The sequence below is a fragment of the Corvus brachyrhynchos genome, unplaced genomic scaffold, assembly GCF_000691975.1.
Source record: "Corvus brachyrhynchos isolate BGI_N302 unplaced genomic scaffold, ASM69197v1 scaffold237, whole genome shotgun sequence".
Classification (NCBI taxonomy): domain Eukaryota; kingdom Metazoa; phylum Chordata; class Aves; order Passeriformes; family Corvidae; genus Corvus; species Corvus brachyrhynchos.
Genome location: NW_008238959.1, coordinates 464,987 through 489,978, shown reverse-complemented (window position 1 = coordinate 489,978; position 24,992 = coordinate 464,987). Strand labels below are relative to the sequence as shown.

The 24,992-nt window shown below is 37.3% G+C and overlaps 1 protein-coding gene across 1 annotated transcript in view; it reads left to right on the top strand.

The window, feature by feature from the left end:
- The first annotated feature begins 5,279 nt into the window (after positions 1 to 5,279).
- The window catches only part of EXOC2 (exocyst complex component 2), a 114,060-nt gene continuing 94,347 nt past the window's right edge, over positions 5,280 to 24,992 (top strand). Inside the window, exons 1-4 of the mRNA XM_008637081.2 lie at positions 5,280 to 5,436; positions 10,124 to 10,300; positions 11,713 to 11,839; positions 22,433 to 22,546. Of these exons, the coding sequence (XP_008635303.1) occupies positions 5,319 to 5,436; positions 10,124 to 10,300; positions 11,713 to 11,839; positions 22,433 to 22,546 (536 nt within the window). The 5' untranslated portion in view covers positions 5,280 to 5,318. The remainder of the gene's footprint in view (positions 5,437 to 10,123; positions 10,301 to 11,712; positions 11,840 to 22,432; positions 22,547 to 24,992) is intronic.

Here is a 24,992-nt window from a genome sequence, read left to right as displayed (position 1 = left end):
TTCTGTCACATATGTATGAGTGAGAACAAATAAATATCTGATACCTGACAGCTTAAATGCTTCCTTGAAACTTAGACTTTCTCGATGATGACAAATTGGGTTTTTCTTCCCTCCCTTCTTGACAGCTTTGATTCCCTTTGCTAGATGACTATGGCACTTGAATTGACCTTGAGTCTGCCTTCCTCCAAGAGAGTCTTTTAAGTTCAGTGTCTGTGACAAAGCATCACTGAAACTTTAATTAAACTGACTTTTCAGTCACTGGAACTATCTTGCTATTTTGTTTTAGAAGTCAGAAACTTTGTTTTAAAACACTTCAACTGCTAATTTTTCCCACTGGTAAAATTTGTAAGGTGGCAGCATATTGTTACTCATCTTCCAAAGTTCCATGCCTTCAGGATGTTTGTAGTTTTCTTTTGGGATTTGAAATTACCAGCCAGTTTAATATAATTCAATCCTGAACATTGGTTGTTCATGTATTTCGTATTTTGGTGGTACTTCCAGAATGTAGTTAAATGTAGAAAGTAGTACTTTGCTTTACAGAACAGGTATGGCAGCTATTGGCATTTTACTTTGGATTTCTGCTCTCTTTGCCATTGAAAGTTGAATGAGGAAACCTATGTAAAAACTCTCATTTCAAACCAACTTTAAACTGAAGGCTTACAGAACTAAAAAAACCCCAAAACAAATAGATTTGTGCTTTCCCTTATGCTGGGCCATATTTCATTGCTTTATTATTTATTTTAAAGTGGCTTTTCTTAGGATAAAGAGAGAAGATGTCTTCTCTTTAGCAAGCTTGTAATGCTCAGAATTGTCTGGATTTTTTTATTTTTAACCAAACCTTGTGAGAGGACAGTTCATTTGAGAAGCTGATGTAGAGACAAAGATGTTGTTTATGAAAGGCATTTTTCAAGAGGACTTTGTAGTAGGTGGTCTTTACAGACATTTTCTAACTTCTTGTGCTTTTATGACAAGAATTATGACAGAATAATAGAATAGTATGGACAAGATCGTGGGAGCGGTCAATCAGATATCCATATTAAATTGTTAGGGAGATACTGTGAGGAAATTAAGTTTAAAATAAAGGGTGGAGAGAAATAAAGAGGGAAGGAGACCTCTGCTAATGTAGAAGATTGTCCATTGTAAAAAACAGTCTTGTTGAAACCTCTTTGTGAGTCTGGCTCCTCAGAGGAAGGATCTTGTATAGAAAACTGTCTTTCTGCAATCTCTGCTTGTCTGCATGAGAATCAGTCTTTCAGGAGGAGCGCTGTTATTAAATAAAATACTATTTTATGTGTAATACGTATTTTGTAAAGAATAGATTTTATCTTTAGGGAAACATACAGAATTGCAACAAAAGCTTTTACTTAGGTGGTTGTCTTGTTTTGTGAAATGAAAAAGTAATTTTTTGTCAGATTTGCCTTAACTATTTTTAAAATAAATTTAGGAACTTGCCACAGCAGTATAGTGGCTAGGCTTCCCAGTAAGCACCTCAGTCATGTTAGCTATTGACATCTGTCCTAAGAAGGAGAGGAAATATTATGAATGAATTGAAGGCTCCCAAGCATTTGCTTGATATTTATAGTAATGACATATTACAAAGAGTTCCACTCTTTGAAATAAATGAATACAATTGCTGTTCAAAAATAATAATAATAGAGCATCTCAGTGCAGTAGTGCTTTGCACAGCTTTACTGTGGTATTCTCATTCCGGTGAGGTATTTTAAAGCAATTCTGCAGTAAGTATGGAAATACTTTAGAAGAAATACTAGATCTCAGGAGGCTCAGCGTTTTTATTACATTTATTTAGCTCATCGTGAAGGGGGATCTAGTGTCAATTTCTGAAATCCAGTAAAATATGTTGTAATATTACTTTTGAGTTTTGGTATTGAAACAAGCCAATTACCTGTGTGCCTAGGTATTTTGAAAGCAACAATAGCAGCGATGCAAGGGAACTATAACATGGGGGCGGGGGAGGAGGGATCAACCAAATAATACCACACAAATAATGTGGCTACTACAGTAGCTTCTATTTTACTTGTGTTTCTCAAGGTTTTTTCCTCTCTGTATTACCTGATGTTCCTGAATATGGCTTTTCTACGTCAATGTTACTGATTAATGTTCCACATAAATGTTTACCAAAAATTGCTCAAAAATAAAAGAGGTGTTTTATGTTGACTAACTGGTGTCTAGACACATGTTGCTTCCTGCAGAAGGTGTTTGTGTGCATGGGAGGACATAACACCACTGTTCTTTACAGCTGTTGTGGTTTTTTGAGCTCTGCTGAGGATCTGTGAGAAAAGTTGCAAGATAAGATTATGAGGAATAGATGCAGTTTGTTCTCCTCCCTCTTGGTAAAATTAGGGACCTGATTCTTCTCTAGCATCATTTATGCCCAGAACTCCAGAGGAAACTTCAAATTCTGAAAGGTCTGAACTTCTGTGTGTATGCATCTTGTACAGGAATAAACAAGACTACCCTTGTAATTTCGCGTTCTGTTTCCTCCAGGCACTATTAGGTTTGGCAACGAGAGCTGGGAAGCTTATTTCTGTTGTGCTGCCCACTGTTTTGTCAGGCAGTGGTGTGGTGATGTAGTTTTGAATGTAGCACAGATGAGAGGAAAGCTGAGCAAACCTTATGACTCTAGGATTAGGGATGTTGACAGAAGATGAGGTCTATAATTTTCACCAGTGGTGAGGAAGTGGCTCAATAGTAGTGCAGATGGGCGGGTATCTGCATGAGAAGGCTTGGAGTAGGGAATGCGGGGTAAGAGGAATTACTGCAGTGTCGGGATTTGGAAGGAGGATGGAATGGTAACATCCTTCTTCCCTCCCTGCTTGAACTTATGGGTAAAAAGTCAGAGGGACAATCGACAGGATAGGGGCAGGAGACAGTTTGTCTGCAGGATGGGGACCTGGCCTCAGTTTTGAAGTGAGGCCAGGACAATCTCTGTGTGAGGAGGAGGAGAAGGCAGTTCTGTGAAAGAAATAGGAGTAGGGCACAAGCACAAAGCACAACCCTCTTTTCCATAGCTGGAGATTCAGTCATCTGATTTCTTTGTAATCTGCTGATACAGTTCTTTCCTTCAGTGCTGTTCTATCCACATGGTTATAGTCTGCATCTGTTGACTACTTGCTTCTCCAGCCTCATGTAAAAGGTTCCAGTATTTTACATATAAGACTATTAAGAGTACCCATATACTGCTGTATAACTTAATTCCTTTTTCATTAGATTGTTGTTTGCAAAAAAAAAGATAAACCAGTGCTTTATTAAACACACTGTGTAGTTCTTAATGTCAAAAAATATTACGAGGTTTGCCAGGTAAAGACACAAAGGCAAACTAGATATACATTGTGTGTGTTATCATGGGCCCTTATCAGCCTTTCTTCATACACTGGACATGGCTCACATCCTGCAGCTTACTATGCTCTTGCTTGTTCAACATGAATTTGCATCTCTTACTAATTGCACACTGTTCAGTCTGAAAAGTTCTCTGAAGATATTAATAGTTCTGTTGTGTTCAAAGTATCTAAATGCCTTTTCTATGTTAATGAATTTGTTTTCAAAAATAGCTTTGGAGATGAGTGATAGCATTTCTATTTTAAATATGTGACACTAAGAAACAGACATTTAAAATCAGACGTATTTAGAGAATTGACATTGTTTAGGACCTCAATATTTCAGGGCATTGTGCAGTATTCTCCTATTCAGGATGCATTTCACACTGACTTCAGGTGTGGCTGTGGGCTCTGAAGCTGGATCAGAAAAAAATGCAAAGTTTTATTGTAGGTGACCTATGCATCTGTGGTATGGACAGACAGAGACAGGAGATCCTGTTCTGAGGGCAGTGTATTTTTACTTTTAGCATGAGATCTCCCGCCCAATTCCTGCCTTTTCTATTTCCATCTTCATTTTCAGTGTGTGTTCCAACTTTGGAATGTGACAAAAGAAACCAGTCAGATCTAGTCAGATTCTTTGATTCTTATGTCAGATCTAGCTACTACCACTGAAAAATGTGGGGAGGCTGTGTAAAAGCATGGGCTATGTTGGTACAATGAAAAGTATTTTTTATATGCAGAAGCAGCTGAAACAAGTATGTCTTAATGCTAGTATTTCTTAACTGCAGGTGCTTGGAGACTGCAGTTTTGCTGCAATTTGTTGTTAGAGATGGTTTAAAGAGTTTCTGGGTTTCATGGACTTGACTGTTTGCAAGTAAAAGTAGAAAATACATCTCAATTCAAAAAGCAATAGCTAAGAGCAACCTTAGGAAGCTTGGCTTATATTCCACATATTTTTTATCAACCTGAACTTCGGAAATGGCTTACACCGGAGTGTTGTATATGTGTAACTGAGGTTTGGAATGGTGATGGTATTTAGTAAGTGTAAATATGGAGAAGTTCGTGGGATATCCTTCAGGTTATACATCATATGTATCATCATATATATGTACTCAGCTTCTTATAGCAGTTTACAGCAGAGCTGCACAAAGGAAACTGCTAATAAACAGCAGGATTTTGTGATCAGTTGCATAGTAAACTAAATGTAGACCACGTAACATGGGTACCATATTTGTGTTTGAGCTGCAGAGCTTATTAATGACAGAGCTAATTTAACTGGTCTGAGTTGACTCAATTTCAGGCACAAAGGAATACTCTTCTGGAAATGGTTCTTTGATAATTTTATGTACATTTTTGTTAATATGTTGGGATATTGTTTGTTTCGTTGATCTCTGCTAGTGTAGTGTTTGCAAGTCATGTTCTAATTTTCTCAGTGCATGTTAACATAGATGCTTTATACAAATAAGTGCTGAAGGCTTCTTTACATGGGACTGTCTATGCCAGTAAGTCTTACTTTGATGGAGAGGTTATCCAAATATGTAATCATAGTCTATTACTTATCTTTCCAGATTACCAGTTCTGAACTTTCTAAGGAATACAATAATAACTTTTAAATAGATGTTGGAATAGACTCATTTGAATTCTGACAAATGTAATTTGAAGTCTGTGTATATAGCTTCATTAAGCATTCTGAAGGTTTAATATTTTTCTGAATATATGTTCGCTTTCTTTCAGAAAGCTATATTTAATTTTTTTAGAAGTGCAAAGAAGGTATAATTGTTCTTTATTGTTTTATGACTGTGTGTCAAAAGAGGCTTTCAGAGTGGTGTTCCATATTTACATTTATATTTCCCTACCGATTTAGAAGAACAGATTGAAATGGTTTTAATAATTTTTTACATAATATAATTAGTGGGTTTTTAATTTGCTATTTCTTGATGAACAGATAAAAGCAGCTCAGATTGCAGTAAGTGAACAGCCATCATGTCTCGAGCACGACAGCCCCCACTTGTAACTGGCATCTCTCCCAATGAAGGCATCTCATGGACAAAAGTGACAATTAGAGGAGAAAATTTGGGGACTGGACCTACAGACCTCATAGGTAAGTCAAAAAAACAGCCTTTTGGTACTGCAGAAGGTAACATTTTGGATATGATTAGAGATAAATTTTTTGCATGGTAGAATCTATGTTGGATGCTATGAGGAATGCCCTTTACACAAATATGCACTGGAATCCACGAAATTCAGGGGTGCTGCCCAGTGTGCAGCTAAACAAACTGACTGTACCTTTTTAGATGAACCCTTAATCTGACTCAGCATCTGGTGCTGAACATGAACATGAAGAGTGAATGCTTAGTGCAGTGTACTAGAAGAGGGTAGACAGATGCTCCTTTGTTACTTTCTCAGGAACTGAGAATTTCTGCATTGAAATTTTCATGTCAGAAGTGTTTTCAGTGTATTCAGAAAGTCCCTGGGGATTGCTATTCCTTGCATTAGTGTAAAGTCAGTTTGTGTATCTGTAGCAGTTACGACAAAGCAGGTTCAGTGATTTCGCTACAAAATAGGTGAAGAACCCTTTTCATTTCTGTTTTGATTTTTAACATGGTAATTTCATTTTGAATTATCATAGCTCTTTCGTTGAAGGAGGGGACAAGACCTCTTCACTGATTCTCCTGGTCACAGAGCTTGTCCATTGCTGCTCTGTTGCTTCCTCTTCAGGCTGAAACATCATAGCTTATTTAAATTTTCTGCATGTGTCCTTGGCCCTTCTTCTTACTCTTCAGCAAATTTCTTTTCGTTTCACTACCAGTCATGGGTGACACATCTTGGTTGCATGCAGTGTTCAGGATGTGAATGCCCTGTGGCATAATACTGTACTTTCACTTTTGGTTTGTATTTTGTCCGTAGAGTTCTGTTTTCTGTATAACTCCTACTAAGAATCAAACTAATGTTTTTGTTGTTCTGCCTACTATAGTTCCATAATTAAATGCACGAGGATTAGTTGTTAGTTTGAGCTTGCCATCTGTGAATTTAAGGTTTTGCCTGCATGCATCTTGTCTTTGTTCATTGAATTTCAGCTGTTGTATTATAGCATCTGCATTATAGTGCATCCACTCAGTCTAATAAGTTCTGGCTTGCATTTTTCTGCAGTTTATGGTCTTCACACTGAATAAATTAGTATCATCAGCCAGCTTTATAACCTCTTTATCTTGTAGTTGATAAATGTACTGAACATAAGTGATCCCGTCATAAACCCTGTGGAAACTTTCCTCAAACACCTCATTTACTGTAACCCTGTTTCTATCTTGCTGAGCTATTTATCCATTAGAGGTTCGTATCCTATAGCTGGTTCATTTTCTTAAGCCTTTCGAGAATGACTCCATAAAATCTTCTGGAAATCCAAGTTAACTATAACTACTGGAATTTCCCTTATTTCTTTTTTAAGTTATGCCTATGTGTACTTCAGTAGTCATGTTAGAGACAATTTGTCTAATTTGTTGTGGAATCACGACTCCTCTGAAGGCCATTGGAATTTTGTTTGGCTTTGCTAGGAAAAATATTTCACTTCATGGCTGTAAACCAAGATTCACAAATTCCATTCATGGCCACCACAATGAGCTTTATGGCCAAGCATCAGCTACTACAGTTTTTCACTTCAGTTTGCTGTCTCTCAAAAGGGGAAGTAGTATTTTCCTGAGCTGCTAGATGAGGTTGCAGTACACTATAGAATCCATATTGAGAAATCCTAAAATAACTGATGATGTTAGGGGTGAGTATATGTCTGTGTATTTGTGTGGCTGATGTATTTCAATAGCCTCATTAGTTCATTGGTATGATGCTCTTAGAAATGATCAGTGCTACGTTCTTGGAAGGAAGACATGTCCTGAACTGTACCTCAGTATTTCAGCTGACCAACTGCTAATATTTCTACTTATATTTCTTTCAGAATAACATTGGTAACACACAGCTGCTAATAATTTTAGGCTTTGAGGTAAAAATAAATAATGCATTGCCTTATTTTTTCCTTAGCTCAGTTGTCAGATTTCTCCAGTAAGTAACTAAGGCCCCAGATATGTAAAGATTTCTTTAATGGTTAAATTAGGCGTGTAAATACTCCCTGTGACTTGAATGGAAATACTTGTGAAAGTGAGGCTTTCTTTGTAGGCATGAGAGTTTGAGTGAGGTCTTTATAAAGTTTATAAAGTTTGAGATGCATTAGTATAAAATGAAAAGCAAGAAACTTTTTTCTATATATAAACGGAGTATCACATAATAGAAGAATATTCTTTTGGTTTCATTTAGGAGAGAGCCTTCTGGTAATCTCTTTGTATCTTTGAAACCAAATAAACTTTTTATTTGTAATTTTATAGCTCATGGTACAAAATGTCAAATCCAGGAGGTACCTGTAACATTTGTGTTTTCAAGGTTTAGTTTGTCTTTTAAGACATTTGCAGCTATATTTTTCAGACATTGTAAAATTGTCGATACATAAGCTTAACCAAAATCGGAAAGTCTCGATAGGAGTATTACTTATGCCTATTTATAGAAAGGCACATAAAAACTAGAAGCTGAGAATGATGTTCTCTGAGCTCTTTGTACCATGCAACAGATTCAAATTAAATATTATTTAAAGGGAAGTTTCCTATTTCTGGAGAAAGAAATGTGGTAACTGTGCTATCAAAACTTCTCCCTCAACATGCCTTTATTTGTTTTAGAAATTGTGTTGTGCCATTACTGTGTTTCATGTGGTATATAAAATGTTGATAGAGACTTAACTTTCTTTTGCATTTTTTAAGATACAGGCAAAGGCCATTTCCTGCCATTTCAGAAGTATTGGACCTTGTGATCTTGCTCTGTTGAGAGCTTTTGGAACCTCTGATGAGTAGACAATAATTGATACAAGGATCTTCAAACAGTTGTTCAAAATTTTTTACCCTACTAAATTGCTATAGCTTAGTTCTGGATTTTAAAGTATTACTTTATTTAACCATGAATTCAGAAAATATGTGGTGAAAACGTCTGTATGAATCATTTGGGCAAAGTATTTCTGTTAGCTCCTATCACAATCTTTCTTCCTTTAGAGAAGATGCTAGCATAAAACAGTAAGAGATGTAAAATTATAACAATATAATGTAAGGTTATATTATTGCATATATGTAATATGCATCATAATGTATGGGCTTTTTCCTTTCCCTCTTTAAACTAAAACCTGACCTGGTTAAAATTTTATGACTAAATAACCAAAGTACTGTTTTTATTTTAAGTCTTTTTGTCTGTATATCCTATTTCATGCCACTCCCCCCTTTAATTCAGAAAGAATATTTAAGAAACAAATCTACTGTCCTTTCTCAAGTAAAATTAATTTCAGTTGTAATAAGATTCAGTGCCTTTCCATTTTTTTTATTTTTTTTATTTCGTTTTCAAGATAGTTTTTGGCAGGGAGTAATGCATTTTTATGTCTGACAGCCATGAAAACTGCCAAATTTGTCTGCTGTGTCATGTCAGAGACTTAAATTGTGAGAAAAAATAAGTGTGAAGCTTTGATACTGAGCCATATATGCTGATCCTTTTCTGTCTCTAAGTATTTTCTAAATTGGTCAGAGCTTTCTAGAAATTAAAAACAAAAGGCAAGCCAACGGGGGGGAAACTGCTCTGCCTGACAAATTTATGCTCCAGTTCAGCCAGCACACTAGTACAGCCTTGTCCTTTCGGACATAAGGTAAAATGTTTCTAGCTAAGGGTGTTAAATTTAAGAAGAATGTAATGAATTTGTTCTCCAAATTAGATACTAGAGCAGTTAGGATCTTGCCAGTTCTTCAGGACATCAAAACTCCAGCTAGGAATATGGAACTTGTTCTTCTAGATCTGAGAAAACAATCCATCTATTCCAGCATCCAGAGTCCTGATCTGACCAGAACCAATCAGCTGGTTGGTGATTTCTTGGCTTGATCAGACCAATTTGATGTGAAATCTCAGAAAGTCTTGGACCTTATATTAAGGTGCACCTTGACTCTTAAAATTGTAAGAGGTGTTCTTGAACACTAAAGCTTGACATATTTTGTCACAGTCTTTTTCTGTGAAAAAAGACCTTCCTGTCATCCTTCTTGTGAGAAAGTGTAGAAGAGGGAATAGATGAGCATTACATGATCATTCTTCCATGTAACAAGGGCAGTTTATTCATCAGAATCAGTCTTGCATTGTGGATTTTGTACAGAAGGGATTTGGACAGGATATTTGTGAATTAATACTACTTCAACCCAAACAGCCTTCTATGTCCACAGAAGTACTGCTAAACAAATAAAGTTGAAGAAACATTGTTCCTTGTGAATATTTTACAGCATCTTCTTTTTTTTTTTTCGGTGCCAAGTCATACAGACTGAACTTGTGAAAGATTTGCTGCGTGCAGCTTTTAGAGGAAGTTTCACAGAAATACAATACTGAGCAGCAGTTCTCTAGTGTCTTGCAGACAGAAAATCTATTGTACTACATTAAGTAAAAGTCACAGTAGCCCAAAAGTGGTGGAAGAGATTAAAATAAATTTCAAACAGCACTGCTTATGTCTCGTGAATTGTTGCTGGGACAAAATACCTGCAGTCACCTAGGAAACATCTGAAAAATGTATTTGTGACTCCTTGACTATAACTGACTGTAGGGGACTGGTGAAGGGTTATATATTTACATAAAATACATGGAGCATCATAAATGAATTTGCATTGCAGAATTTCAAAAGACACTTCTATTCACAGTAGTATATTTCTTTTTTTTTTTTTTTTTTTCCTTTTTCCCAGGCTTAACAATCTGTGGGCACAACTGTCTCCTCACTGCAGAATGGATGTCTGCCAGTAAAATCGTGTGTCGAGTTGGACAGGCTAAAAATGACAAGGGAGACATTATTGTTACTACAAAGTCTGGTGGCAAAGGAACTTCAACTGTTTCTTTCAAACTGCTTAAACCTGAAAAAATAGGTATATTTCTTGTTCAAATCCATGTCTATTTTCTTTGCTAAGCAAATACATGACTGAATGCCTCTTTCTATAAAATGTATATTTGAAATGGATCCACCTAGGAAAATTTTCAGTTGTTTAGAAAATGCAGTGTATATCAATAAAATGTGCAAGTATATATATATATAGAGAAACTCAGGGTATATGTAAAATGAATCCTTTCTCAATGTCTTGATAAAACCCTCAGTGATGAATGAAAAGTAGCCCTTTCTTTAAGGAATAGTACTAAACTTCTAAAATTTTTGAAAACGTAATAACAGATCCAGTAATTACTCTTAAGTGTACTAGATAAATACAAAATCTGAGCCAGCTCATGAGCTTTACACCTAAATCCTGAGCTAGCAGTTTAAAGAAAGTTGAGTCCTCAGTGCCATTTCTTATTTGTAATTCAAACCATCCTGCAAAACAAAAAGTCTTAAGTATTTCTCATGAGATGCTTAACCATTGAAATTATTTTGCCAAGCAGTCTAGGACCTCTGCTTAACCTAGAATCCAGTCTAAATACCCTGTGGACTGAAAATTTTTCTCTCAGAACCCCTCATTGGTGAAGTTGGATAGTTATCTTTTCTAACGCAGGAGTTCCCACAAGAATTGTTTTAGGTTTTTATTCTCAGCCTTTCAGTGACAGTTAAATAACATGTAATTTCTCCCAAGGTGCACTAATATCTTAATAATAGAAAGGTGAAATGTGTAAGGGCAAATGTTATACAGAGAGGAGAATTCATATTTGAAAATATGGGGAAGTGGGGGGATGGAGTGATTTCTGGTGTTGAGTATCTGATGGGTATGTTAAAGGTGGGTAAGGCCAAGGGTATGACTGGCTCCATTTTCAGCTGAGATTCCAGGACATATTGTGCCTCACCTTTATGCATTGTCTGTGCTAAGGTATTGGAAACAAATCCAGTTCTGTGTCCTTGAAGTCATTTATCTTGGTGTGTGGCCAAAGTTCAGTTACCTTTTGGATAGCAAATGGGGCAGAAGAGGAATCTTCCCTAAAATATGCAAATGAGAACACTTTCAATTAATTGCTCTTTTGAAAGTAGCAGATAACAAGATTTGGATAGATACCAAAATACTTGCAGGAATGAAAATATTAATACTTTGTGGTCAGGCAAGTGCTCCTAATGTACGTGAAACTGTGCACTCTGCAAGAGGGTAATGTTTGATGCCCAGCCATGAATACCTTTTCAGCAGCTATAATAAAATAATTTAGCATAATTGCATCCAGGTTGTTTTGCCATTTATCTTTCAATATATTACCTAGCCATGCATTTTATATTTATCAGGATTTTTCAAATTAATTCAGTATGTTAGAAGTTGATGGTGCTGGACTGCCCTTGTTGTTTTAAGGATCTGTGCTTTGTTTTCTCTAGGTATCTTGGATCAGTCTGCTGTCTGGGTGGATGAAATGAACTATTATGACATGCGCACTGACAGGAACAAAGGGATTCCCCCCTTGTCCCTACGTCCGGCTAATCCGCTTGGTATTGAGATAGACAAGTGAGTACCAAATGCCTTTAATCCACTTTTTTAGTGGTTTTCTCTATATGTGTCTTTGTGAATTCCAAGAAAGTTTAATGGTTTTCAGGGCAGGGAAGGATGTAAAAACTCATACATCTAGTAGCTGCTAGTATTCTATTTAGTACTCGGAGTTGTTAGTGTACATTGTATCCTGCTCCATAATCCTCTATTTTGGATCATCAATTAGAACTGTAGATAATCTAAAAGCCTGATATATTGAACCCCAGTGATGTTTAGATTTTGAGGATTGCTAAATAACCTAAGGCTTCAGATTTATATTTTGTAGTTATGGAATACCTACTGTTGCATTTGAGTTTCATGGGGCTTTTAAGGATGTTAGATTGCTATCTGTTGCTAAAATTGCACTGTAAAATGTGATTTATTATGCCACATCAGTTAGTTTATTTTATTGAAATACTAATACTGTTTTCCAGCCCACAGTCGTCTTTACTTTAGTTCTTAAGTATGGTGGAATTTATGACTTTTTTTTCCTGAAATAGAAACTTTATAGTGAAGGATAAATGGAATTAGGTATCTTTAAATGGGACACTCTTTAAACCTGCCCAACTCGTAGAAATAGTATTAGGAGTACATCTGTCAGCTCTCCAAAACAAAAGGTGATTTAAAATTAAACTATTACTAAGGTGTCATCTGCTGAATACTCTTGTTTGTGAGGGGCAGTGCATTGGAAAAAATCTGCAATGTCCATTGTTAAATTATTCTGATGAGAAAGCTGCACTTTCCCAAAATCTGTATGGAATTTCTAGTGGATCCACGTCACCTTCTAGCCTCTGGCATTTCTTTCCTAGCTTGAATAGATATTTTTCTTTCTTTTCAAAGTCCTAAGCCATTTTTTTGCAATAAAATGGAGATTTTATCTCTTTTTTTCTTTAGCCTTTGGTGTAACTTCTGGCAGATAATTCTTTCATGTTCCTCAGTTTTCCAATCCGTGAAAAATGCGGACCTTCATATTATGGACAATATTCCAGTGTGTTACTAGAAGACTTTCTGTCACTCTTCCACTCTCCCTCCCCTGTTTGTAAATTAAAAACCTAATAATCCTTTTTACCACTGTGCTGCACAGGCAACTAGCATTGAGTACTTTGTTAGCTGATTTTCTTTGAGTCACTACTTTGGCTGCTGGCATGGTTGGTCATTATTCTGTAGGCATGGCCAGGATTCCTTTATTCTAACTGTATCTTTTTGCATTTGCCTGTATTTCTCTGTTTGTTCCTTCCTTGACAAGTCTGTCTTCTCATTCTAGATGACAGTCTTTGTTTCCTACCAATTATTTATAAAAAATTACTAGTGATAAAGCTGTTATTGGTGATGATACAAATACTGATGAAAGAGTAATTTGGGCTCTGGTAAAACTTTACCTACCAATGTTTTCACATTTCCTTCTCCATAGATTTGTTTTGGGTTCTGGTTTTTTTTGTAACTTGTTCTTTAATCCATTTGATGTATTCTATTGCATAAAGCTGAGTTTTAATCAATCTTATTGTAGCAAGTCTCCTTTGAAATGATATGTTAATGGTGATATGTTAATTTTGTCTTGTTACTTTTTCCAGTGAAACACTTAGTCTCAAAACTTATAGATGTTCTCACACATTGTAAGAAGCAGTTGTGACTGGCTGACATTAAAACTAATTTTCTCTGCTTTAATTCTGTATTTCTTGAACCCTGCAACAACTTTTGCAATATTTTATCTGGGATTTAAGTCAAGAAAATTTGTTCTGTTGTATAGTCCTCACTCCATAGTCTTCTCACCATATGTCTTTCTATAAATACAGAGGTTATGACACAGTTACTTTTAATTTGTTCTGATTTTAACAAAACTTCTAATGCCGTATTTGACTTCATAGCCAAAATTAATATTTCTTATAATTAAGACATTGTCAATATGATAGATTAAGAATTATCGTATAGAAACTTAAGCAGCATTAGTTTAGGATTTGCTTAATTTAGAGTTATCTATTTGGATGTTTGTTAAATAGAAAACCAACCATGTTATATTTTAAATGTTTCTTCTGAAAGCATTAGAAAATGTATTACTGAAACGTCTGATTTTGTGTGAAAAGAAATAATCAGAAACATGTAAATACAGCTAGGAAATAACCTTTTGGAGAAGGAGGGAATTAGGAAATCTTTGGGCAAGCATATCAAGCCTAGTTCATTGTTCTTGAACTCCCAGGTTCATTGCAGGTGAAGCAGGAAGATTATGGCAAGCACCAGTTTGAGAGATGGAACAGTGATCAGTATAACAAGTAGTTGTGTGGAGGAATTGAGGGGTTAAATTGTGGAGAGGGGAAAGAGAGGAAAAGCCTGGTCTGCCCTCATGCTATGGTTGACAGCACAGTGTTAATAGTTCTGACTATAGATGAACATTCTGGGTTTAATTAAAGAGTGCCTTCTCAATGGAAAATCTTTCGTCATTTTCTTGATAAATTGGAGCAATGTGATGTTTACTTCCATAAAAAACTCTGTAATACCATATAGTTTAACTAAACTCACATGTTTGCAAATACTTTATGTATGTGATGGGTGTATATTGAGAAGTTGTACAAAGTAGTGAAAGAAGGCAATTGTAAACCAAGAAAGAGAGTGAATAAGCAAAAAAGTAGCAGTAACCATTACTAGATATGGGAATAATTTGTCACTAGAAGTGATAAAAATTGTTAGGGTGCTTTAAAATGAAAGACATCCTAATATGATCCTAATAATACTGTTGTGTATGCAGATGGGACCCTGCAGCATTATGGATCTCTCTTTTTTTCATACCTTTGGCTTCTTTGAACTTTTTCTTTAAACATGTACAAATTGGGATGTATTTTAATTTTGAAGCTGAAGCATTTGGCACTGGTCTGACTTGGTGGGATTTACAGTCTTTGCAGCATGATGGCTGACACAGAAGAGAAAGGAGCACCTTGTATTATGCAAATAGTGGTAAACAAAAGAAAGATTAATCAAGAAGCTCAGGGAGAAAAGCAGTGAAAAATAGATGTGATTAAATGGAATATGAATAAACTATATAGGAGCACACTGAAGAGAAGGCAGAGGAAGGTGGTTAGACTACAGACTGAAAGAGAAAGAAGCCCTCCCTGTAAAAAGTGGTCATCAGGCATTAGCAAATGATACAGAAAAGACAAGCTGCAGCATGGGAATGAGTTCATTGTTTTTTGGAGGGGTTTTGTTGTTTTGGGTTTTTTTTTTAATATGGATTATGCTTGGTTTTAAAAGTTCCTTTTGTGGATTTTTAAACCTTTTTTTATGGTACTTTGTCCAATTAAAATGTGTTTAAAAATTGATTGTAGCTTGCAAACCATTCAGGTCGATGCTTTCAAGCTGCTGCAAATGAGACCTTGAAATAGTAGAAAAAAGACCTTGTAAGTAATGAACAGAAGAGCTTCAGTACAGCATTTGGTTAAATTATTAGGCATGCACAGGGACAAAAAAAAGTTATTCAGCTCAGTAGATTGAAGATTGGAGTTTAATTGGGAATGACTGAGATTTAAGTGAAAAAAGGTTTGAACTGTGAATTAAGGGAAATATGTAATAGTGGGTCTGACATTCTGTTAATAATTAGAATACTGCCTATAGATATATTGTAGGAGTAACATATATGTACTCAAAATACACACTGGAATTGTCTTTTCATATTCATCTTCAAATGTTGCAAGGATACAAAAAAAGCAACTATGTATATGCAGTCATCCTCCTGGCTGTTCTTTTACATAATCAAGATATTTTAAATGTTACATGTGTAGTCAAGATATTTTAAGTGTTACATGTATACATAATGTTCAGGCCATCATCTTTCAGCCTGCAAATTTAGCAAGTAGTAAGTATTTTGCTGGCTGATAAGTTCTTGATATTTTCTAATAATTAATTGCATTTCTTGTGTCATATAACTAAGAATCTCACTTGCTAATAAAAAAAGTAATTTATATTGTAATGAAATTTGAACATGCTGGTTCTTGTGTTTCAGTGGTTGTGACCCTTGAAGTCACAAATGTATTTGTAGAAGGGTGTTTGCACATGTTTGTTCTCTTGCCTTCCTAGCAGTTGTTCATTCATCTTCTGAAACACAGAGCTCATCCAATCAGATAAGGGTTTTTTGGCATTGCTATAACTTAGTGCCTATTGTGTGTATGCTGTGAGGTGTTCAGTTCCCACCAGAAAATAGTTATTTAAAATCTTTGAGTTCTAGTTTTTAATTTTCGGTATGGGGTAAAGACTGATACAAAGCTTTAGCGTCCTATCACTATCTGTATGCTGACTTTCAGTGGAAAGTAGGTCTATGCCACCTTCCTCCCCAGGGAGTATTCCTGACTGTGTTATGCAGATGTAGCCAGGAACGCTTACAGAAACATTGAATCATAAAATAGAATCACGGAATTGTTACAGTTGAAGATTTTCAAAGTCATCAAGTCCAACCTTTGACCAATCCTCACCTTGTCAACTGAGCCACATCCTCAAGTGCCATTCAGCCATTTCTTGAACACTTCCAGGGACAGTGACTCCACCACCTCGATTCTAATGCCTGACAACCCTTTTAGGGAAGAAATTCTTCCTGATGTCCAACCTGAACCTCACGTGGCAGAGCTTGAGGCTGTGTCCTCTTGTCCTGTCGCTGGTTGCTTGGGAGAAGAGGCCGTCCCCTACCTGGCTACAACCTCCTTCCAGGCAGCGGTAGAGAGCAGTAAGGTCACCCCTGAACCTCCTTTACTCCAGGGTAAACAGCCCCAGCTCCCTCAGCCACTCCTCACAAAGCTGACTCTCTAGACTCTTCACCAGCTCCGCTGCCATTCTTTGGACTCGTATCGCCACCTCAGTCTTCTTCCTGAATTGAGGGGCCCAGAACTGGACACAGCACTAGAGGTGTGGCCTCAGCAGTGCTGAGTACAGGGGGACAGTCAGTGCCCTGCTCCTGCTGGCCACGCCGTTCCTGATACAGGCCAGGATGCCACTGGCCTTCTTGCCCACATGGGCACGCACTGGCTCATGTTCAGCCACTGTCAGCCAGCACGCCCAGGTCCTTTTCTGCCTGGCTGGTGTCCAGCCATTCTGTCCCCAGCCTGTAGCGCTGCCTGGGGTTGTTGTGACACAAGCAGGTCAGCTTTGTTGAACCTCATACAGCTGGCTTCAGCCCATCAATCCAGCATGTCCAGATCCCTCTGCAGAGCCTCCCCACCCTCCGGCAGATCAATACTCCTACCCAGCTTGGTGTCATCTGCACACTTTTTTAGAGTACATTCGATTGATAAAGGTATTGAACAGGACTGGTCCCAGTACTGACCCTTGGGGAATCCCAGTAGTGACCATCCAACAGCTGGCGGTAACTCCATTCACCACCACTCTCTAGGCGTGGCCATGCAGTTTTTAATCCAGCGAAGAATACACCTGTCCAAGCATTTGGCTGCCAGCTTTTCCAGGAGAAGTCTGAAATAGGTTGCAGGAAGAAAAAGAGTGTGCAGAGTAGTTGTCTCAGTCAGAGAAATGTGGAACTTGGTGTGAAAATTCTGACCTTAGCAGCCATGTGGCAGTACTTGGGTTGGTTTTAGCAGTTTAGAGCTGTTACCAAAGCAGGTTGGTAACACAAGATCATTCTAGGAGAGATTGTGTCTTGTAGACACTGGCTGAAATATGTTGATGGAAAATTTAGATCTACGTGAGATTTGTGAATGAATTGCTTGTTCTGATGCATCGCATACTTCCCCCTCCTGCATGGCAAGTGCTTGTTTAACCAAGGGTTCCCTGACTCCTCTTACTACTCTGTCAGACTAAGAAAATTCATTCTCTGCAGAACAGTAACATCAGTCAGACCTAGTGGTGGTTAGAAAATTTTTGAATAGTGTTTGTTGTTTTGCATGTAGCAGAGGTCACTTTGGTGGATCCATCTCGTACATGAAAGCAAAGGCTGACATGCTAAGTACATTCCACATACTTCTGTATCCACCCACTCAATACAGATGCTTCCCTCTTCCCACGCCAGCTTCCAAAACAGGTCATCTGGGAGAAGGAAGCAGATGATCTTACGCTGCCACCTAATGGTAAACGTCAGCTTAATACATGAGATAAGAAAACACTTTCTGGAGGCCGCGATGTTTCTTTTTAAATGGCTTGTATGGAAATGCAGTAAATTTCATCATTGAATGTGATGGGTGCATGGAAACTTGATCACAGAGATGCATGCAAAAAAATTCTGAAAGCTGCAGAAGAGAGTTGCAGTATAGTCCTAGTTTATGACTTTAAAAAATAAAGTAGCACTTACTGTTTGTTAGGCTGATGCATCAGCTGCAGCTGCCAGCCTATAATCTCTTAGTGGATTTCTCTTACCACGTTCTGCCAGCTCTAAAATACAGTTGCCACTTTGTTTTCATATTTCTAATGAACCCAGTGCTACCAGGGAGGAATCGCCAGAGTGCACCCTTGTCCTGTTGCTGTTGGAGAGACCTTTGTTAACACCTTCTGATTTGTCGTGTTTAGTCTACACCAGTGTCCCTTATGCTGGTCTTTTTGCATGCATTATTAACACAGTACAGCTGGTACAAAGCCAGCTTCAAGGAGTCTGAATGGTACCAGACAGAGGGGGGGGGTATACAGCAGCTCTAGCTGGAGCTTGTTTATGCTGGTTGCTATTCAGAATCTGTGTTTATTTAAAGTTGCTCCTTTTGCCCTGTGTACTTCTGTGGAACTGAGCTTCAAGTTACCTTGTGGTGGCTGGATCTTGCTTTGGGACCCACCTTTAAACTGCAAATATTGTCATATATGCTGAAACTATTACTGTGAGATTCTGAAGTTCTGGGAGGAAAACAATTTTTACAAAAAAATTACAACTTGCTAAGCTGTATTTCTTGTCAGGCTTTGTTAATTAGTATCTGTTGTATCCTGTTGCTCTCAGTTGGTTGTGACTGCTTGGAGGCTGTGATTTCCCCATGGAGATTTTCAACAAATCTCTGGAGAGTATAAATGCTTTGTATGGGCACAAGTTCTGTAGAAGAATCTGTAAGGGTCCACGTATCCTGTGCTGTTAAATTAGGTTTATTGCTATTAGGCTATACAGAACCTAGAGCGTGGGGTTGTGCAAAGAGGGACTTCTATTGATGGGCACTTGTGGCACAAGTGAATTGATTGTACTCCACGTTTTGAATCCGAAGTCAATGTGCGTGGCCTTTACAGGGAAGCAAGGACCACCACATCAAATGTTGTATGATTGTATTAGCTATACTCAAAATGTGTTTGAGGGAAGTGAAAGTGTATAGTGGCTTGTAACCAAATGTATTTTTATTATACTTCTCATTAATATAACCACTATGTGAAATCTCGGTTTCTTTTGTATTTAAAATTGTTGCTGAAGGATGAAAAAGACTATTTTAAAATGTTAACTATAGATCTAGTATCATATCTAGTTCTGTTTTAGGTAAAATAGTGTGCCTAGCAGAAAGTACTACTATACAAATCCAGTATGTGTACCTTTGCTAAAATTGTAAAGTTAGTGTAATACTTAGGGTTGTCAAGGGTGGTAAGCTTCACTGTTCTTTTTCTGAGGTTTTGTGGATTCAATTTGTGGTTCCCAGTTTCTTTTACAGTGATTACTTTTTAATAATGATTAAGTAGTGTTCATGAAGTGATTCTTGTATAATAAGCAAGTCAACAGAAAAATGATTTACAGTTTAATTGCATGTCATCATGATCTAAGCTTTTGCTACTAGTTCATCTTCACCCTGTAATGTTGAAAAGAGTAAGCCAGAAATACTCTCTCAAGTCACATATGGGCTTGTTTATAAGTAAACGGTAAGCAAGTTTTCATGAGAACAACTTCTAAAAACTGACTTATTTAATTTACTAATGGAAGTTAATGAAACAAACTTGTGTGTATGTGGAGTCAGTCTCTTTTTAGATGCATCTGGCCAGACATTCTAGAAATACAGTTGCTTTCAGTTTGAGCATTTTAGTGAGCACTTTGTTTTGAAGACAGCTGTAGCAAGTCTCTATGTAGCAAGCTGTAGCATATCTGTTAGTGGAAAAACTACTGGTAAAATGTATGATAAAAATAAGGATATGAAACCATAGAGTATAACATATTGTTAACATACCTCACACGTTCACATTCATGTTTCTGGTCTGTTGTGACTATGTCTAAAATATGTCTGCACAGATAAAAGCATTGTTAATTTATGGTTCTACACAAATACATCTGTTGGAAAAAAGCTCCTAATAACTTTTCAAGGCAGTCAAACATCAAACTGAAAAAAAATTCCTTCATTTCTGTCCTGCTGTCTGTGGACAAGATTCATTTGCAGTAATTGATTACATGTCTATCTTGGTCTTTCTCTATATATATATTACAAAATAATTTCGTTTTTTTCCCGTAGGAATTGTATAGCTCATGCACAAGCTTAAACTGTCAGGCATATCTCTTACAAACCTGCAGTAATGAGTAGCATTTGGTAATGGTATATTTGAGTGTGTGTGCTTTTTGTGTTACATCTGTTTCTTTTGGTTTCAGAGAACATACATGGAAATTCAGAAAATATGAGCGAAATTTTGCTTCTGTATTGATTGCATTCACTTAAAGTGCTTGCACAGAATGTCCAAGTCTCTTTTGAAAACTCAAATTTGTTTTCTTGGTTTTATTTTATAGCATTAAAAGTGCAGTCGTCCACAAAGATGTCACCATGTGTGGATCTAATATAAATGCTTTTTTGTACAGTTGTACTGTGTATCACATGTGAAGTACTATCCTTCAAGTTCATTTGCCTACTGGGCACTAATTTGACTAATTTGAGGGTAAAATGAGGTATCCTAAATTGTCTTTAAATGAAGAATAAATTGAAACTTTCTTCTTCTTCTTACATCTGTCAGCATTTTCTGCTTACTGTCATTCATGAAATTTAAGGTCATTGAAAAACCTGAATCTCAGTACTTATGTCTTAAAGTTTTATTTTAACATCATCACTTTTTCATTGAACACAGACAAATGTTGGGACCCTCATTTTTGCTGGCTACATTTGTTTCTCACACTATTTTCCCCGTATCTCTACTTTTCATATCTGTCATCACTTTTCCTTGCCTCTCATTTGATTTTTTTCTGGTTTGTAGAAAGTATTGTTTCATGCCTCTGCTGTAATCAGGTGCTACTGATGAAAGACTTCTGTACCATGTCATTATGTACGTAGGTCCTTTGTACCTGCTTGTGCTAATGGCCATTTGGATATGAAAAGAAACTTCCAGGAAACAACTCCTCTCTATATAATTGTACTTTTTAATGTGCCCGCCTTTAGATTTGTTTCACTTAATCTGCTGTTTGCTTTTTGTAATAAAAACAGCTATCTTGAAACATGTTTAGATTACAGAAAAAAACTAAAACTAACAAATCACTGCTTTTGTGTCCATTTAAATGGCTTTTCATATGTGTTAAATGTAGTTCTTAGAACTGACTCTGGATTTCTACTCCCACCCAAGTTTGCTGTCAAATGCAAAGTATGGCAGATTTTCATTTGCATACAGTATACTTTGTATAGCAGCACTCACCTCGCTTGTGAGCATCAGAGAGGGACCTCATTGTCTTTTGAGTTGGATGTTGTGATCCAAAAGCGACATAGTAAATTTTTGAAATAGATGAGAATATTTTAGTTGGAAGGGACATAAGGCCATCTAGTCCAACTGACTGACCCATTTAAGGCTGACAAAAAGTGAATTTTTTTGCCACAATTAGTCTCTGAAGATAGGATGCAGCTGGTGGTGAAGAAGAGAGGAGGGAGTGCACCTGGTGGTGTACTGAGTGCATGGTGGGACAAATTTGGCTAAGTGTTGTGTGTGTGTCTGGACTGAGGGATGAAGGTTGTCATGTTTTCATCAAGAAGTGCTTTAAATATTTTTATTACACAGACTTAAAGTAAATGGAATACATTTTCTAGATGAGTATCTTAGAAACTACTTGTAGTTTTAAAATGCTGTTGTAGAGAATCTGTTTTCACAAGGAATTGGCTCACATGCTTTCTTTATGCATTTGTAAGACTTAATAAAAACTAACAAAACCTGCTGGCTGTCACTTGAGATAAGCCTGTTTTTCCTTTGTTTTGTGTATGGTGAACAGTATATTCTGCTTTGCAAGAGAATTATTTTAACTCAGTATTTCTTTCAGTGTTTGTATGTAATGGAAGTGTATTCTGTGTATCTCCCTTTCATGTTTCTGTGTGACTTCTGCTGCTCAGGAACTAATAGACAAAAATTGTGTGAGATCACTTACAAGCTGTCAAACTTTTGATGTCCTGCCACTTTAAAGTTAAATCGAAATATTTTGTACAGACAACATTTCTGTCTTATGTGTAGTGGTGAAATCAAAATGGTAAAATTAGTTTTACTTAGATTAGATTTCAGTCTTTCCCAGTCATGTTACATGTGTCTGTAATAGCAGCTTTAATTTCAAGGTGAGATACAAGTTAATGTTTCCATCTTAGAGGGAAATGATTTGGGCTTTGTTAGTTTGGGGTTTTTTGTGACTCTTTTAATTGTAAACTGTTCACAAGACTATGTTTCACTGAAGAAATGAATATTCATTTTCAGGGGCAGATTTCCTCAAAAAGATTTAGAGTCACTCTGTCCTGGGATGAGTGCTGATTTCACAAGTGAAAACTTTTCTGCTGCCTGGTACCTGATTGAGAATCATTCGACAACAAGGTTTGTTGCTATCATATAAGCAATTGTTTTAAATGCAAGTCACTGATGGTATTTCATTATGCAGAAGATGTGTCAATGGTGGTTTGCATTTACAGCACTAGAACTGTAGTCACGATTGTCTCTGGTGTTTCTGCTTGGCTTGCAGCTTTAATCAACCAGTTTGCTTAATGTGCTTCTGAGAAAGACCTTGTTTTTAACCAGACCTAATTTATGATGGGCAGTGGGGGGTTGTTTATCCCTGTCCCCCCATGTCAGATGGAAGCTGTCTTTCTTCAAGCTTTAGGAATCAAGAAGTTAGTATGGCCTTGAGCGGAAACTCCAGGTGTTAAGTCATGAACAGAGACACAGGTTATGGGCGCTGAACAGATGACTGAAACTGTTAGTATCAATTAGGTTGTAGTTAACACTTGTGGAAAATGCTGTAGTAGCAGAAGTTGGACAAGCAAGTAGGATCTCTGAGGTAAATCCCTTAAAATCTTGACAATTAAGATCTTGATTCAGAAATATAGTTCATAGTATGTAGTTACAGGAACGCATTATATAAATGTATTTTTGCATATATAACTGAGTTCCAAAACTTTTATCTGCTTGTGTTCAGATAATACTGGAAGCCATTTTTAATAGAGAAAATGAGGTTTTCTTGTTGTTTTCAGCTGGGTATTCCAATTAGTATTTTAAAGGGAAATACTACTTTACAAATTGATTTAATTTTGTTTACTACTGGTGGAAAAAGGTATGGGTTGCTTCTTGGTTTTGGGGGTGGGAGGATATGTGGGTTTTGGAGCTCCAGAAATAACCATTACTCTACTTGGGAAATACTTAAATTTCCTCTCAAAATGATGGTACTTTAAAGAGCCAGAACAACAGCAAGAGAACATTATTACCTAATACTCGTATAGTGACAGCATCTTTTGAAATCAAATACCTAAGAGGAGTTACTCCAAATTGATTCTGTCTGTCAGAATATGATAACTTTGGGGATCATTAATTTTTTTCTTTAAATGAGGGGATAATTAAGTGGTAAAGAGCAAACAGCTTTTGATGTAGCTGTTCGTAAAAAATTTTCTTGATGTTTGGTTGTTGGACTGTTGCCACTTTGATGCTCATTGATGTGGGCACCAGTGACACTGCCAAGAAAGATGTAGAACAGATCACGAGTGATTGCAGGCAGATTGCAGACTAGGGACAACAGTGGAGAATGTGGGAGCCTAGGTCTTCCCTTTGATTTACACATGAAGGGGAAAGCGTCAGGTGATAGGGACACATGGCTGTACCCCTGTTTTCAAAGGAAGCACTTTTTACTTCCGTAGCCAGATCCATGACTAAAGGACAAACACTACCAGTGAGAAATGGAATTCTTTTGAAAAAGCTGGGTGGGAGTGTGGGAGCATCTTTGTCAGCAGATTTGCACTTTGGTGACAAAAACTTCAAATTTGGCATACCAAGGGATGGTGATAACAGCCTGCAGTTAAATGAAGGGACAGAGTGCTACCTGTGGGTTCAATGATGGCATTAAGAGCGCTATAGGTAGTTACAAAACTAGCTGGAAGTGTCTAACCTCAAGTGCTTTTACACACTCTTGTGCTGCCTGAGAAAAAAGTAAGAGACAGGGCTCCATGTGGGATTAGACAAATATACTACTGGAATAAAGTGGGATAGCTCATGTACCTAGTATTTTGTGATGGATAGCAAGAGGCCACCTGAAAAAGATACCCAGGAAAGAAGAGAGGGACTTGACCTTCATGTGAATAACAGCTGGAATAAATATATGGTCCCTGTTATGGAGCAGGATGGTTGAGCTCTTTCTCAGGAGTCTGGAACGGGTGACATTGCAGTGGCATGAGGAAGTGAAGAAAGTCTTCCTTAAGCAACTTGGGGAAGTTTCCAGAGAGCAGACCTTGGTTCTTGTACAAGACTTTAATGTCCTTCATATTTACAGGAGGGGCAGCAATCCCAGGAGGCTTGTGAGGAGTTCTGGGAATGACTTCTAACATAGCGACAGTGTGGGCCTTCAGGGGTGCTACATTCTAAATCTGATTCTTGCAGGCAAGGCAGGGGATGTGATAACCAGTGGCAGCCGTGGCTGTAGCAATTGTGAAGTAGTTGAATTCAAGACTCAGAGGGGTGTGGGGAAGGCAAGCAGGAGGAGCACACACCTGGGATTGGAAAGCAGCCATACAGAAGACAATCCAGTGTTTGTAACAGTTGACTGTCTGGTGCAAGTCATCTTTTGGGGTGATCATCTTCAGCAGCAATGTGTTAGGTGAGATATGGAGATAATTCTTCTGCTTGGCATTGGTAAAGCTGCAGTTGAAGTGCTCTGCCCAGCTATGGCCACTGCTAAAGGAAAGATGTGAGAGCTGAGCCACAAGCCCACGAGTGTATAAATGTCGATGGCTACACAGCTTGAATGAGTTAAGTGCTTTTAGAAAAGAGAAAACATATT